We start from the raw sequence: 14,634 nt of genomic DNA on the forward strand, positions 1-14,634 counted from the left end.
GTTATGACAGTATGCTCTTTTCTCCTTTGTCATTCCGAGAAAGAAAAAGTGTCATGAATTCCTTTATGAGCAGATAGTGAGGTTTCTAACTAAGGCAAGAGAATTACCGGTTAAAGACCAATGATTTAATTGCTGATTTTCTGAAAAAACAAGCAGATACTCTGTTCTGAACAGTATATATATTTTCTAATTTTAAAGGGTGTATATAATTTACAAAAAAGCAGTCCTATAATAGAGGCAGTTTAAAATAAAATACATCATTTGATAGCCTCTGGGGAAAGCATTCATGCCCATGGGAAAAAATTCTGTCTGCATGAAATCTATGCTGAAATCAGGTTTTTTTCCTGTGTTTATCAAATAGAAGTCATAATGGTATTATATTAATTACAGAAATTTCTATCATGTGGGTGAATCAGTAATTATATTCCATTATTAAATTGTCAAATGATCTTTATAGAATGCACCATTTATGAAAGCTATTCCTTCTACCTCTCACTTACATTCTGTCTCACAGCAGAATATCGTTCCTTTGCAATTATACTTTAGCTTGAGTTGGGGATATTATTTAATGCCAGGGCTCCTTTATCTTGTGATGGTCCCCTGAGTCTAATTCTGTGCACTTTAAGAATGGGAACATGGTTATGGAGTATACATTGACTTATCCGGTGCTATTTTGAAAGTTAATAACAAAGGCAGCCAACCTGGCTCGTTTCTAACTCCCAGCCCTGCCCTGCACCTAGTGACCTACCCCAGTTTCTTATGGAGGGTGTGGACATTTATGAGGGAAAAGCATTCTGGAGAAGATGCATAAATGCATATATTATGGCCGGCCAGCTTCTCCTGAAATACCCCCTGAAATTTACAGCCATATTCTCTTTCATGTTTGAAATATTAATGATAGTGGTCAACATGTGAATTGCGCTTTAGAATTGACAAGGCACTTTTTCAGATATTTCTCCAAAAAGTCAATTATTTTGAGCCTGAGTTAAGTTGATGATTTTTTTCACAACTTTGTAGTGGATAAAGAGATTAAATAAGCTTGCAACTAATGCACAACTCAGCATCACACAGCCCATTTTACAATTTATATTAACCAGTTGGTACAGTCTCCATAGAAACATGTTAGTGATGAACTGAGAAACTGATATTAAGTTGCATTCAAAATGGTCCAGTCATAGAAAAAAAAAAAATCAGTTGGACCTTTAATCTTCAAATACTAACTGAAGTTTTTTTTGGAGATCTACTTAGATGATGTTTTAATAAACTCATATGGATTAGGTTTCAAAATTTATCCAGGTTTGATTAAAGTAGGATTTCCCCTCCCATCTGTGTTGTCTGTGCATTGGAGAATTGCCCTGAAGTTCCTGCTCTCAATCATTACAAGACTCCCAGAATACTGTGAACAAAGCATTCTTGAGCAACCAAGGCAAACTTAACCAAAGACTAGTTAAAATAAAAGACCAGGAAAAACGAAACAAAACCCAAAATGACAGAGGTGGGAAAAGCACCCTCTCTAGCAGTTGTAAGCCCTCAGCAGGAGCAGAAAAGCAGTTCTTTTCATGGACAAGTGTGCTGGCAGTCCATTCCCAAAGAAAATTGTGGAAACAAACATTTTGGAATATACTTGTGTCTTACATGAATGATGAAAGCAGAGGATAGAATGTCTGGTTTCCCTGAGAAGCACCATGAGATTGTTACTTTCAAAAATTACTGATTGAATATTAGCTGATAACAAAGAATGCTGACGATCGATGAAGACAGGAAGGACACTGCGCTTCTACACTGAATTTCCTTAGAAAGAACTAAAGAGAGAGAGAGGGCCAGAAGAACAACTTGCAATGTTAAATCCCCAGTAGCACTGAGGAGCATGGGGAGAGAGTATGCATTCTATTTAGCGCCGTCAGTGTACTCCTGAACCAGTAACTCATGCTCATGTAACTCCCTGCTGAAAGGGTTCAATCAAAAAACATGAAACGCAACTAGTCCAGGAAAGTATATGCATGCATTCGTGCCACCTGCAAATTCTGGAAACTCCTATTAAATATTTAGTAACCCAGATCTGGGATTGGTTGTATCAAATAGGTCACTTAGTTATCTTTTGCTTTACCTGGAGTTCTAGCACCACCAAAAAAGAAAAAGAGAAAGAAAAGAAAAACACCTGTAGAAGTAGTTAAATATTCAGTATTGCTGACGAGCATGATGTATGTTTAGTAGCATAAGTACTTTTAAAAATTCGAGGTCATAGTGTCTAAGTTCTTTGTTTTAAAAAAGAAAAACAGCTCAAGTGATTTCACATTGAATATGCTGTTAAAATGTATGTACTCTGAAAAAAAGAGGAAATTATTAAAAACTCAAGTAATCTGGGACTTGAATATATTTACTCTAGAATATGACACTGGGAAGTATGAGGTTTCATTATTTCTCTGCCCAATTTAATCTTTGCCTAGAGCTGCTATCAAATTGCATGTAGTGTATGTCTGCATGTATGGAACAGAAAAAAAAAAATCCTCCTGCAGCCACATCAACAACATGGTGAATGTTAAAAGACTCTCCGCTTTGAAAACAGAAATTTCTAAGGCGCAAGAAATCCTGATTTCTTTGGGTGTTCACAGCAATTCAGTTTCACTGAAAATCTCACTGGGTAAGCATCCTGCCATGTTTTTGGCTTTCGTTTACATCTTGTACAAAGATCTATAGTGTTCCAGTCTCTCTCTGCCATGTCCTCTCTTTCAGCTCCCCTCCCCTCCCCTGCCAGGTCCTGGCAAAAGGACACTAGGAACTCTTTTTCTCAGAGCCCAGAAGTTTGCATTGGCACAGAGTCCAATGTGGGGGAGGTTTTCTGCTTTAACAAATAAATCATGAAATTAATATATACTGCAAGGCACCCTGGAGGTGTTGGATAATGATGTGACTCCCAGGGAAATGATCAGCAAAAACACATCATATATATAAGCCCCAGACCTCCCCCAGTGCTTTAAATGGTCGAGCTGTCTAAAGAAATGACCCATTCTGCTGTCTCTGGGTGGAATCTCCTGAGTAATGCCCATCTCTTAGGTGGAGTGCTTTGAAAAAGTTATAGGTGGATATTTCAGATGCTTACTGCTATGACAGAAACTCCAGCTGCTGTGCTATTCGGTTTCGGGCCTGTGTTGAAATGCTTCTTTATCTTTCCTGCTACTGACAGCTGATGTTCATTTTCTGGGAGGCCGTCATCCTGGGAAAAAAAATAAAAGAAATTTAAAAAAAGGAGAAGAAGAAAAAAATGAGATAAATAGAAAATGAGGCCAAGATATTCCAGTAACAGGCAGTAATCTTAAAATTCATAACATTTCAGGAAGAAACCAACCAATGTCCTCTCATTAAACACTGTCATAGCAAGTACTGCTTCAAGGGCTCCTTCATTTCCACATTTGCTCTAAAATTAATTTGCTGTGTCTTCTTACCTTCTGACTTTGTCCCTAAATAAAAAATTTTATTTCTGTTTTTGGTTTCTAATAAAATTGATCTCAGCCATCACTCTAGAGACATATGTCAAAGAGCAAGTTAATCTGGACAACCAAAAAATAAAAAAAAAATCAATCTAAACATTTTTTTTTCTAACCCGAGAGTTTTATCCTCTTAGCCCATCATACCGACCCAAAGCCAAGGGAAACTGACGGACCTGGGCTCAGGCAGGAGCCCATAAATAAACTCAAGCTGGTGTCACAGCTACTCGATCATCCATTCTATAATCCCAGACAACCTTCCAGGTGGAAAGTTCTTCCTTAAGTTTTAAATCTTCCTTGCTGCCTTCATATCATCTGTTATTATGACATATTCTGCATTGGAGCTCATTTTAACTAAGGCTTCTGCTCTCTGCCTGAGCCATCTATGATGGAGACCGGACAGATTTCTCTCCTTTGCTAAATACTATTAGAATAACAAGAATCAGAGTCATAAGTATGCAGCACCACTCACTAGTGTGTGATGAAGAGACTGCATCATCCTTGAAGACAGAGAGTGTGTTTTGTTCACTACAGAATCCCCGGGTCTTAGCATGTACTTTGGCACATAGTAGATGCTTAATAAATATTTGTGGAGTAAGTGAATGAATGAATAATTGTTTGTTACTATCTATTTAAACCAAAATTCCTGGCAAGACTTCAATGCCATTCATCATTTTCTTTCTCTCCTTCCTCTCCATGATTTTGCATGGAATTTCTTGGCTCCACCCAAGAAAATAAATTTGCTGCTTTCCAAGCACAGCGTGCTTGCTCTTTTACATAACCTGGTCTCTCCATATGGGATTTACTCTTTTTTTCAACATTTGGCTGGACCAGGCACTACAGTAACTGATGGGGAAATAATAGTGGCCAAAAATACTCATGGGCTTTGCTCTTATGGACCCTGTGGTCCCTCTTTCTCTTCAAAACTTGGGTCCAAATCACCTGTTCCAGAACATTTTCCCCCTATTAAGCACAATCCATTAAAATCGTTCTTCCATAAACTCCTAATCCTTTTCTCATTATTTATATTTGCACTATTTACATTCTTTTTGGTGTTAGGTGATTGTGTGTGTGTCTGTGTGTATATATATATAAAACTTATACACATGTTTTTATATATATATATATATATAAATGAACTCTTGCCCTTTTGTACCACATCTTCCACGTTTTCTGTAATCTTTAATATAAGCACTTGGCTCAGTGCCCTGTACACGGTGGATGCTCAATTTATGATATTCTTGGGCTGATTTATTTATGATATTCTTGGGCTGATTTATTAATGGCTAGAAGAAGGAACAATTATTATGCTTATTGAGTCACATCTGAAACCAAATCTAAAAGAAGGAGGCTTTCCAATGATGCAGAGTGTATTCAAAATTAAAAAAATAAAAATTCTGTATTGTGGAAACAGAAAATGAAGGTCAGTTAGGGTACCAGTGGGATGATACTTGGAATGGAAACAGGGTCATCTGAAGTACCTACTATATGCAGGGCTGCGTTGGGGATGGCAGGGTGGGGAGAAGAAGTGATCGCTGTCTGCCAGACCCTCGCGGGCTAACTGGGAGACAAAGTTTGCACACCCCACATCAAACAGTAAAACAGACCAATAAGAGAAGAAAGACCTGTTACCAGGCAGTGTGCCACATGGCTCAGCTAGAAACACAGGAGTTCAGAGGAGACAGGACGTATTTTCAGTTAGCGCAAACTTCACGAGGAATATGGAATTCCAGCAGGTCCTTGATGGTGGGAGTGTACTGACAGGTAGAGACGGGAGAGGTGATGTTGGCGCACAGATGTGCCTGAGTGGGAAGCCACAAGGCATGTTTGCCAAACAATGAGTCAACCATTCCACCTCTAGTTAAGAGTTTCCATGGGAGAGTGATGGCGAGAAAGCTGAAAGAGCAGGAGAGAACTGGCCACAGATGAGTCCCCAGAACATCTGGAGCTGGAAGCCTTGGTCTCAATTAGGAATAAAGCAGTGCTCTTTAATAAGAGGGGTGTAGGGCTTCCCTGGTAGTGCAGTGGTTGAGAATCCGCCTGCCAATGCAGGGGACACAGGTTCATTCCCTGGTCCGGGAAGATCCCACATGCCGCGGAGCAACTAAGCCCGTGCGCCACAACTACTGAGCCTGCACTCTAGGGCCTGCGAGCCACAACTACTGAAGCCCACGCGCCTAGAGCCCGTGCTCCGCAACAAGAGAAGCCACCGCAGTGAGAAGCCTGGGCACCGCAACAATGAGTAGCCCTGCTCGCCGCTACTAGAGAAAGCCTGCGCGCAGCAACAAAGACCCAACACAGCCATAAATAAATAAATAAATGAATAAAAATTTAAAACATTTAAAAAAATAAGAGGTGTGTAAGTGCAGGAAGTGTGAAGGACCACCCTCCCTTTATTCACTTCCTGACTCTACAAGTGAAAGAGAAGTCGCAGGATAACCACAGAGAATTAGGATTATACAGTCTAGAGTTTTAAGCACAAGGGTGAATTCAATGGTGTATGTAAAACACTTTTTTTTTTTTTTTTTTTTTTTTTAATGCTGTATGAAACAACAACCCTTGGAATCTAAATTAGACTTTGGGGAGGAGTTAAACATTTGACAAGGGATGAAATGATGTGCCTTTACTGAAAGTCTTACAAGTGTCATATCTCGGGCATAATTTGGGGTTCTGCCTGAAGGAAAGGGGGCAGCCGGATACAGTGGTGCCCCATTGGGCCTCACTCCCCAAATTATACAGGTACTTCTAGTCATCTCTTAATAGAGCTCCAGGCTACGTAAGGCAAAGCAATTTGTATGAGCTTTAGATTATAAAATAGTAAGGAGAGAAAAGGGTAAGGAGGGGAGCAGAGTTAAAAGACAAAGGCACGGAGAGGAAGGTGACATGAGATAACCATTATGTGGCTAATAATTTACATATATGATCTCCTTAGTCCTCAGATTACCTTCTACAACATGCATTGTTAGTCCCATTTTGAAGATGAGCAAACTGAGGCTCTGCAAGGTTAAAAAATTTGCTTAAGGTCACAGGGCTAGAAACTGGCTGAGTCAGGCCTGAAACAGGTTGGAACTCTGTGGTCTTCCCACCACACTGCATTGCATTGTCAAGGGCATCAGGGGCATTGGTTACTAAAAGAGGTCCAGAACTGTGAAATGGAAGGATGCAATGAGTCATCTTTTCCATGATGAAAGTCACACAATGGTAAGGAGGATTGAATTTGGGGCTGAAAAAAACAGAGAATATTTGGACAGGGCTTTAATGGAGCCTGGGAAGCATTTGGACAGAGGTCAGTAAAAGGGGTGCTGAGCACTTCAGGGGGCCCACGGGAATGGAGTCAGAAATTAGAAACTTCTCTGCCCAGGAGATGCTGGGCACCCACTCATCTGGGATATGGGAATGTGGCCCGTGAGGGCCGGGGCTCTGGAATCCTCTGCGGAGCAGGCAGTGCCAGAAGGCCTGGCTGACACAGGGTGACAGGAAGGTGCCCTGGGTCACAGTGTGCGCCTGTGACTGAACGAGGGCAGATATGAAGGAAACAAACAGTAGGGACTCCATCGGAGCAGCCTCTACTTAACTTCCTGAGGGAGAATCAGCCCTTACTGCAGTCCCATCTCCTCACATCCCCACCACTGCCATCTTTGCCAGAAATTTCCCTTTACCTGGCTCTTTTTTTTTTCCTGCTAGCTTTCCAGCTAAAAGCTGGCTCTCTCACCAACCTCATAATGGACTCTGTTACCATTTCCCAGCTCTGTCCTGGTCCTAATCTCCTGTCAGACTCCTAGCAACTCTTTCAGATGCTGGGGCCTGGGGGTTCAGGCCTCCAGCTTTAAATTCTAGTGCAGGTTTTAGCTTCCATGGGTTATTAGTTCATGTTGAAGCAATGAAAGTAGTGAAACAGTCCTTACAAGTTGCCAGGGATGCTTTTGACATCATAAATCTTAAAACATTTCAGGATTTTTTTTCCCAATGAATTAAGGTGCCTCCGCCAGAGAACGTAAAACACACATACACGAGTGCGCACACACACACAGACAAACACACAGACACACAGACGCACACACAGACACACACACAACCCAGCAACTAAAAAATCTGCAGTCTCTAACAATTTTGAAGGCTTTGAGCATAATTGGATTAAAAGACAAGCAACTGGCTTAGCAGGGCCCTAATCTGTACCTGAGGCATCCAGATTGATGATGGAGATTTAGCTAACTTACTATCTTGCATCAATAAAATAAATAGGGCCATTAAAAACGTACATTTTTATATATACATCTTCATCGCCACTATTGTGAATAGATTATGTGCCAAAAATGTGCTATGAATTTTCCAAACGTGACAAACCTGGCAGTATGCTACAAATAGTTCTAGTATTATTACCATACATTCTTGTGTGTAGTCTCCGGGAGTAGTTTCTGAAGTTTGACACGGGCTGGTTGTGGTTTGTTGGCGGTTTTTGATTTAGAAATCCCCATCCACTCCTTGGCAGAGCGTTGCAACTGACAAGAACAAAACTAGTTTGCAAAATGGAAAATGAACCCTCCCAGCTGTCTGGAGGAGACCTAGCCTCCTGGTCTCCGCTCCGCTAGCGGATGTTGGGGAGGAGCGAGCCGTCAGGAGGGCTGGGGGGCTTGGTTGTGAAGTCATTCAGCGGAGTGAATGCCTCTCTTTCCTCCAGGAAACCATTCCAGGGGTCATGCTTTAGAAAACCCTCCTCCCTTCATGGAGTTTTGTTTTTGAATCATAGATCTGGTTTTCAGTCTACTCAGTGCCAGACTCTAGTATTAATAATAGCTGTAAATTTATGAGAAGCATGGCAGTCTTGAGCAGTTCACTACCAGAATATCCCGACTTCGTTTTAAACAATCCCAGGTACATTAGCATACTCTCCAGGAGCGGGTCCATTTCACAGGCCAGAGTGTGCCCCCTCGACTCTTGTTAACCTTCCCCAGCTGTGCAACATCCCAGGATTTCTGAATCTCTTAGCTTGGCCCCATGTATCCTTTATGTCTACAATTCACTCTGCTCTCGGGGAGAAAGTGTAAAGTAAATTAAGATCCACCTTAGAGAAAGGAGAGGGTAAGATGCCCAAATGGAAAGTGGAATTCCATGTCATCATTTACAACTTTATTTATAAGTTGCACATACTGATAAGTGGTTTTATTTATTATTACAGTATCATTGGGGGTTCTCTTAATTTCTAACAGCAATTAGAGGAATGCTTATATATTTTTGTATGGGTAGCACTGATTTTTATGAGCATAGAATAAAAAACATATTATCTAGGCTCTTGTTTTTTCTTCTTCCTTGGGTTCTTTTTTTCTTGTTGAATATCTTGGCTTAGCAGTATCTTTTCAAAAGAGTAGGTACGTGAGAAAAAGGAGGTAAAATAAAATTTAAAGGCCAAGAAGATGATAGTAAGTCTTGCACCAGCTAAGTAACTACACTTGACTTATTTAAACCAGTCCTTTCCAGTAGGACAGAGGTTCTCTGTATTGGTCTCACATTATAGTCACCTGGGAGCTTTTAAAATTCCCAATGCCCAGATGCCTGTGCCCATCAGGATCAGAATCTCTAAAGGCAAAACCCAGGCATCAGACCTCGTGCTAGAGACCCCACTGAGCTTCGTGCTAGAGACTTCTTTGAGCCTCAGTTTCCTCATCAGGAAAAAAACTGAAGGTAAAACACAGATTTGTAGAATTATAGTATTGAAATGGACCTTCAATCTATGGCATGAGGAGAATAACAATGGGATAAGGTAGGTCAAAACTTTGAAAATAAAAATCCAGTAATAGTAATCTATTTGAAATAGATTGCTGATAATTTAATCCTAATTACACATCAAAAAAAAAAACACTTTGGAACTGTTATTTAAGCTTATGAACTTAATCACTAACCTGCATTTTCTACCAACAAAGTATCATTTGGGGACAAAGTGACTCAACCTTCTCCCTATTCCCTGGAATGATCCAGATATATTACCACTGCCTATTCCAATCTCATATGATATGTGCCTAAATCATATGGTTCTCCACTATATGAGTAATAAGGTAAATAAATTTAGCTAGGACAATTCCTGTCGGTACTTTGCAGCTACCTTAAGAGATGGCTGTGACACTGGAGAACGCAACAAGCTGATAATCACATTATCTACGTGGAGTTCGGAGCACACAAACAGGATCATTTTTTTGGATGAGGGGTTTCCACCTTAATCAAGTTTCTCACACGCCAGTTTCCATTTCATCAGCTTGTAGCCACAGATGATGGAGTTTCGGCCTCCCTCACACTCAAATTCACCAAATATTTACCAAGTACCTACAGCGTATGAGCACTTAAGACTGTCTGCTCAGGACTTTCAGATATAAAATCCTCTCTCCATCCTCAAAACCTGAGAAGTTGATTCTATTATCTCCCATTTCACCGACAGAAAAACAGGTTCAAAGGCGTGAAATGACTGTCCCAAGGTTACCCAAGGTGAGCTGGCGCTCCTTCTGGGGGGTCTGCATCCCTCTCCCAGACACCTGGCTACACGCTGATGCTGCCTTTGTCCTTCTGGCTGGTTAGAACCATCCACTGAGAGGCCTCACTCATGGCTCTTCCGATAACAGAGCAGAGGTCCAGGACACCATAACAGAGTAGAGGTAAAATTCATATATATAACAGAGCAGAGGTCCAGGACACCATAACAGAGTAGAGGTAAAATTCATATATATAACAGAGCAGAGGTCCAGGACACCATAACAGAGTAGAGGTAAAATTCATATATATAACAGAGCAGAGGTCCAGGACACCATAACAGAGTAGAGGTAAAATTCATATATATAACAGAGCAGAGGTCCAGGACACCATAACAGAGTAGAGGTAAAATTCATATATATAACAGAGCAGAGGTCCAGGACACCATAACAGAGTAGAGGTAAAATTCATATATATAACAGAGCAGAGGTCCAGGACAGAGCAGAGGTCCAGGATACCAAAGAGCACTGAGACTGCATACAAAATCAATGGGGGCCTAGAGGAAGCACCTGGAGTAAGGTTAAAGCAAGTGACTTTTGCTGACTAGATTTTTCTATTCTGTTGCCCTTGTGCTCTGCTCTCTGTTTCATGAGACTGCCTTTTCGATTCCAAGTGCGCCAGGTGAAAAGGGCATCGTTTATGCGACAGAGAAAATTAGGACACATGGGAACGTGGGAAGAGCTTTCTGACGACTTCCTTAGGGCTCATACGATTATTATTACTTTTCCCCCCCTAGGTAGCACCCTCTGCAGTGATCAGATATAATTTGATCGCCAAATGCAACATGTTTTGTTAAATGGGCTTCCTTTTACGTTCCTAATTTATTTATTTTGATTGCTGGGTTGTTCATTTATTGCACTCGGAGACCTCAACAAACACTAAATGCTGGTTGTGAATGCTTATATACATATTTTTTTCATTTGTTATTTTGAGATAAAGAAAATAATCAATTTTCTAACTTAGTTATTTACTATGTAATTTCAAAAGTTAAGCAATCACTTTATATGTTAAATTTTTTGCTAAAATCACTATCTTTTTTCCCCTTAGAATCTAAGGTCTGTTAGAATTATATTAAAGGGTATTTAAAATTTTTAAATCTCCTAGACAATGCCTTAAATGTTATCCTTGCTTTTAGAAAATGTTTTTAGGAAATCTGAGAGGGAAAACTAAAATGACAGCAGAAGTCCAAGGTCCAGAGGGAGCTGTGGAACCTAATTGCCAGCAAAGTGGGACCATGTGCACAAAGCAGGTTGAGAAGGAAGAAAGTTACCGCTCAGACATGTATACGCTGCCTTAGGAAAACGAACAACCTAATTTTTCAAAGGCAACAGCCAGAAGTCTTCTTAATTTTGTTTCTCTACCCAACTGAGTGAGAATATATTGATATAGGGTCATTTGGTCTGGAATCAGGGTAAGGGATTATTTTGTTTCCAGTAACACCCCAGGCCCCTCACATGTATAGACAAATGCGCTCACATTCGCAAAGTTATCTTACAGCAAATATCCATATCCTGCCTGAGCTGGCTCTGCGGGACATCTCTTCCCAGCCTCCTCCAGGAAGAAGCTCTGGCATCTCCTCCTCTGGGAAGCCTTCCAGGGCACCCTCCCCACACAGGCCAGCTGGGGTGGCTCTTCTCTAACTGCCATGTGACTGTCTGTTGTATCAGACAGAGCTCCTGGAGAGCAGGCCCGACAGGGGGTGGTCCTCTGATGAAAATGTATTTCAAAATCTAAAATGGCTATTTGTCCTCTCTCTCCTCCACGGCTCTTTGTGAGCCTTCAAAGGCCGTGTTTCAAATTCAGATTTTCCACTGTATTCTGTGTGGTCACACTCTCAGTGTTTCCAGCGCTAACATGCAATTTGACAGTTTGTGGACCATGGACTTTTAATCAGCATGTAGATCAGTCCAAACCAGCTGCTGCCACTAGGAGAGTCTGCAGCTGGCCTGTGCCTCTTCCACCCTGCACGTCTAAGGGAGAGGCACCACGACCCAGGTAAGTTACTTTGGAAAGACTGCGACCTTGTGTGAACAATCATTATAGTGATGCTGGTGTACATACAGTGCACTCTTCTGCACTATTCACAGTGCTTTCATGTATAGCAGAGAGAGGGTGATGCAGGGTGGTGCACAGGACTTTAGAGGAAATGGGCTTGAAGTGAGGATACCTGCCTGCAAATTCTGGCTCAACCATAAGCACAGCTACTTTGGAAGAGTCATCCATCACAGCCTCAGTCTTTCCATTTGTAAAATGGGTACAATAATACCCACCCTGCCTCTCTGGTAGGCTTATTATTAGGCTTACATGAGATGCTTCCTAATGTTTCCAACTCCACAGAAGAGGATAACTTTTGTTCAGCACCGTGGGGTAAATGCAAAGGTTGTAAGGCTGGAGGTGACAGCTCCTGGACTCTGGCAGCCCTGCCTGACTATCCCAAGGGCTGAGGGGATTAATATCTTCACACATCTGTACACCAGTTGGGAAGCTCTGCTATGTAAAAATATTTAACAAACCTTAGCTGTATACCTATACACGCTGGCATTCCTGTATATTCTCCTGTCATATATATATATATATATATATATATAACCTCCCAGTGGGGTGGGAGGAACCAGGTTCAGGCGTGTAAAGTGCTGGAACCTAGGCCCATGGGCATCAAGTGGCAGAACATGAACAAGATCCCAAGCTCTTGTCAGCTCAGATGCAGTCTGTCTCAACACTGTGCTTTTAATCACACTTCGTCCTCAGTCATTAGTTACCTTGGGAAAATACACTCTGACTAATCACCGAAGTGATAATTCAGAGAAGTGGAACATTTTGTTGCCTTCATCTTACAGCCAGATCCCTCGAAGCAGCTGGCAAAATTCATATCAATGAGCTAACGATTTTATACCTGTCCATGTCTGTACCTATATCCAAATCTATGTCTGTCTTCTATTCTGGTAGCAAGAACCATTAGACCCATCTATGGAACTCCCACACATGTCAGCAGGGGTTCCAACAGCCCCTGGGTTATCAGTTAATGTATATGAGGTACTTAAATGGTCCTGGGCAGACACTATAAGCTAAGCACTCTGTAAGTATTTATTATTATTGTTATTCAAAACAAACCTTTTCAATCAGTTATAGAGAGAGGGAGAGAGAGAGTCAAAAAATAATGACTCTGCTCTGGAGAATCCTTTCATAGCTACAGACCTTGTACTCAGAGAGCAGCAGCAGCAGCATCTGGGAGCTTTTAGAAATTCAGAGCCTCACATCTACTACATTACAATCTGCATTTTAATAAGCCTCTCCCCCACCCCCCGCCCCCGATGACTTGTGAGCACAGGCAAGTTTGAGAAGTGCTGCACTGGAGAACTCCAACGCTGATGCGGGGACCCTTGGGTCACTGGTATATTTGGTAGAAATGATGCAAAAGCAGCACTGACTCAGAAAATCTGCTCTGTATTATTGATGGATGCAGCCTTAATCTGGACCATAGGATGCAGTTTGTGGGGCTGTGGGTGGCAACCATGTGCACCTCCACGGTAGAAGGCAGTCCCGTCTGAATCAAATGAAATGCTCTGTGCAAGGGACCGTGAGAACACATGTCAGCACAGATACATCAGAGGCCCTTGTGGAACAAGGCTGAGATCCTGTAACTGTCCTGGCATGTTTGAGAGGGAGGAACAGACACAAACACAACACTTTAAAAAGGAGGCAACATCATTAGGAAAGCTGCAATTTGAGAAAGGAATGTTCGGAGTAAATACAGGGAAGGGAGGAAGTTACTTACATTAACCCAGGGATGTTCGAGGACCTGCACGGCTGAAAATCGCTGATCTACATCCACCAACAGCATCATGGTAATGAGCTCCTGTGAAAGGAAACATTCAATGCCATTTGTGTCTAACATTGAAGGTAAAAATCCAGGCGTTTTCAAGAGCAGAGGTTCTCTTTTCGTTTGGAAAACATCTGTAAAAGCTCTAAACCTTGAATATATCAACTCAACTTACCTACAGCTACCTAACACCTTTTAAAGGAAAGGTGAATTTTTGGAATTATAAATATATAGCTTGTAGTTGAGAGAAAAAAACATAATATTAAAATCAATTTCATAAGAATATTTTTAGTAGAAAGGAAATAAAGTATTTTGCACTTTAAAGACAGATTCCAAATTATTTAATATAGAAATCACATTTTAAAAACACTTTACAATTTCACTTTGGCAGCTGAAAGGAAAAATGGATTTTTTTCCTCCTAACTGCAAGAGGGCATATTTTGGTTTGAAAGAAAGGAATGAGGAAAGACATACAGAATTGCCAACAGCTAGTTGGTAAAATAGAAACTATTCTTTAGTAGCCGAAGAATTCAGAGGACATCTGTTAAAAATGCTTCAAAAATTTCCAGATCAATCAATAAAAGTAAAATAGAACCATTATGAAGCAAATGATTAAATGGTTCTGAAATTAATTAATCTCCCCCATGAGCTCAAATTTATTTGCACCAGAAAAGCACAGCTTTGGCTTTAATGATGAGTCCGTCAGACATCTGTCTACTTTGGATTAGAAGTTCCCGTGTAACAGAAAGGTTAGGTGTGTGTTACCTGGTCCCTCATATGCGTAGGCTCTAAGTACCACTCCGTGACGGGGAA

General features: G+C 41.1%; 1 protein-coding gene across 7 annotated transcripts in view; it reads right to left on the minus strand.

Moving 5' to 3' along the window:
• DCLK1 (doublecortin like kinase 1) overlaps positions 1-14,634 on the minus strand; it is a 330,012-nt gene that overhangs the window by 18,451 nt on the left and 296,927 nt on the right. For all 7 annotated transcript variants that reach the window (XM_082365403.1, XM_082365402.1, XM_082365401.1 and 4 more), the window contains 2 exons: positions 13,777-13,857; positions 3,101-3,214 (listed from right to left, as the gene is read on the minus strand). In XM_082365403.1, the coding sequence (XP_082221529.1) occupies positions 3,101-3,214; positions 13,777-13,857 (195 nt within the window). The remainder of the gene's footprint in view (positions 1-3,100; positions 3,215-13,776; positions 13,858-14,634) is intronic.

Source organism: Balaenoptera borealis (assembly GCF_965194805.1).
Source record: "Balaenoptera borealis genome assembly, chromosome: 18".
Taxonomy (NCBI): Eukaryota; Metazoa; Chordata; class Mammalia; order Artiodactyla; family Balaenopteridae; genus Balaenoptera; species Balaenoptera borealis.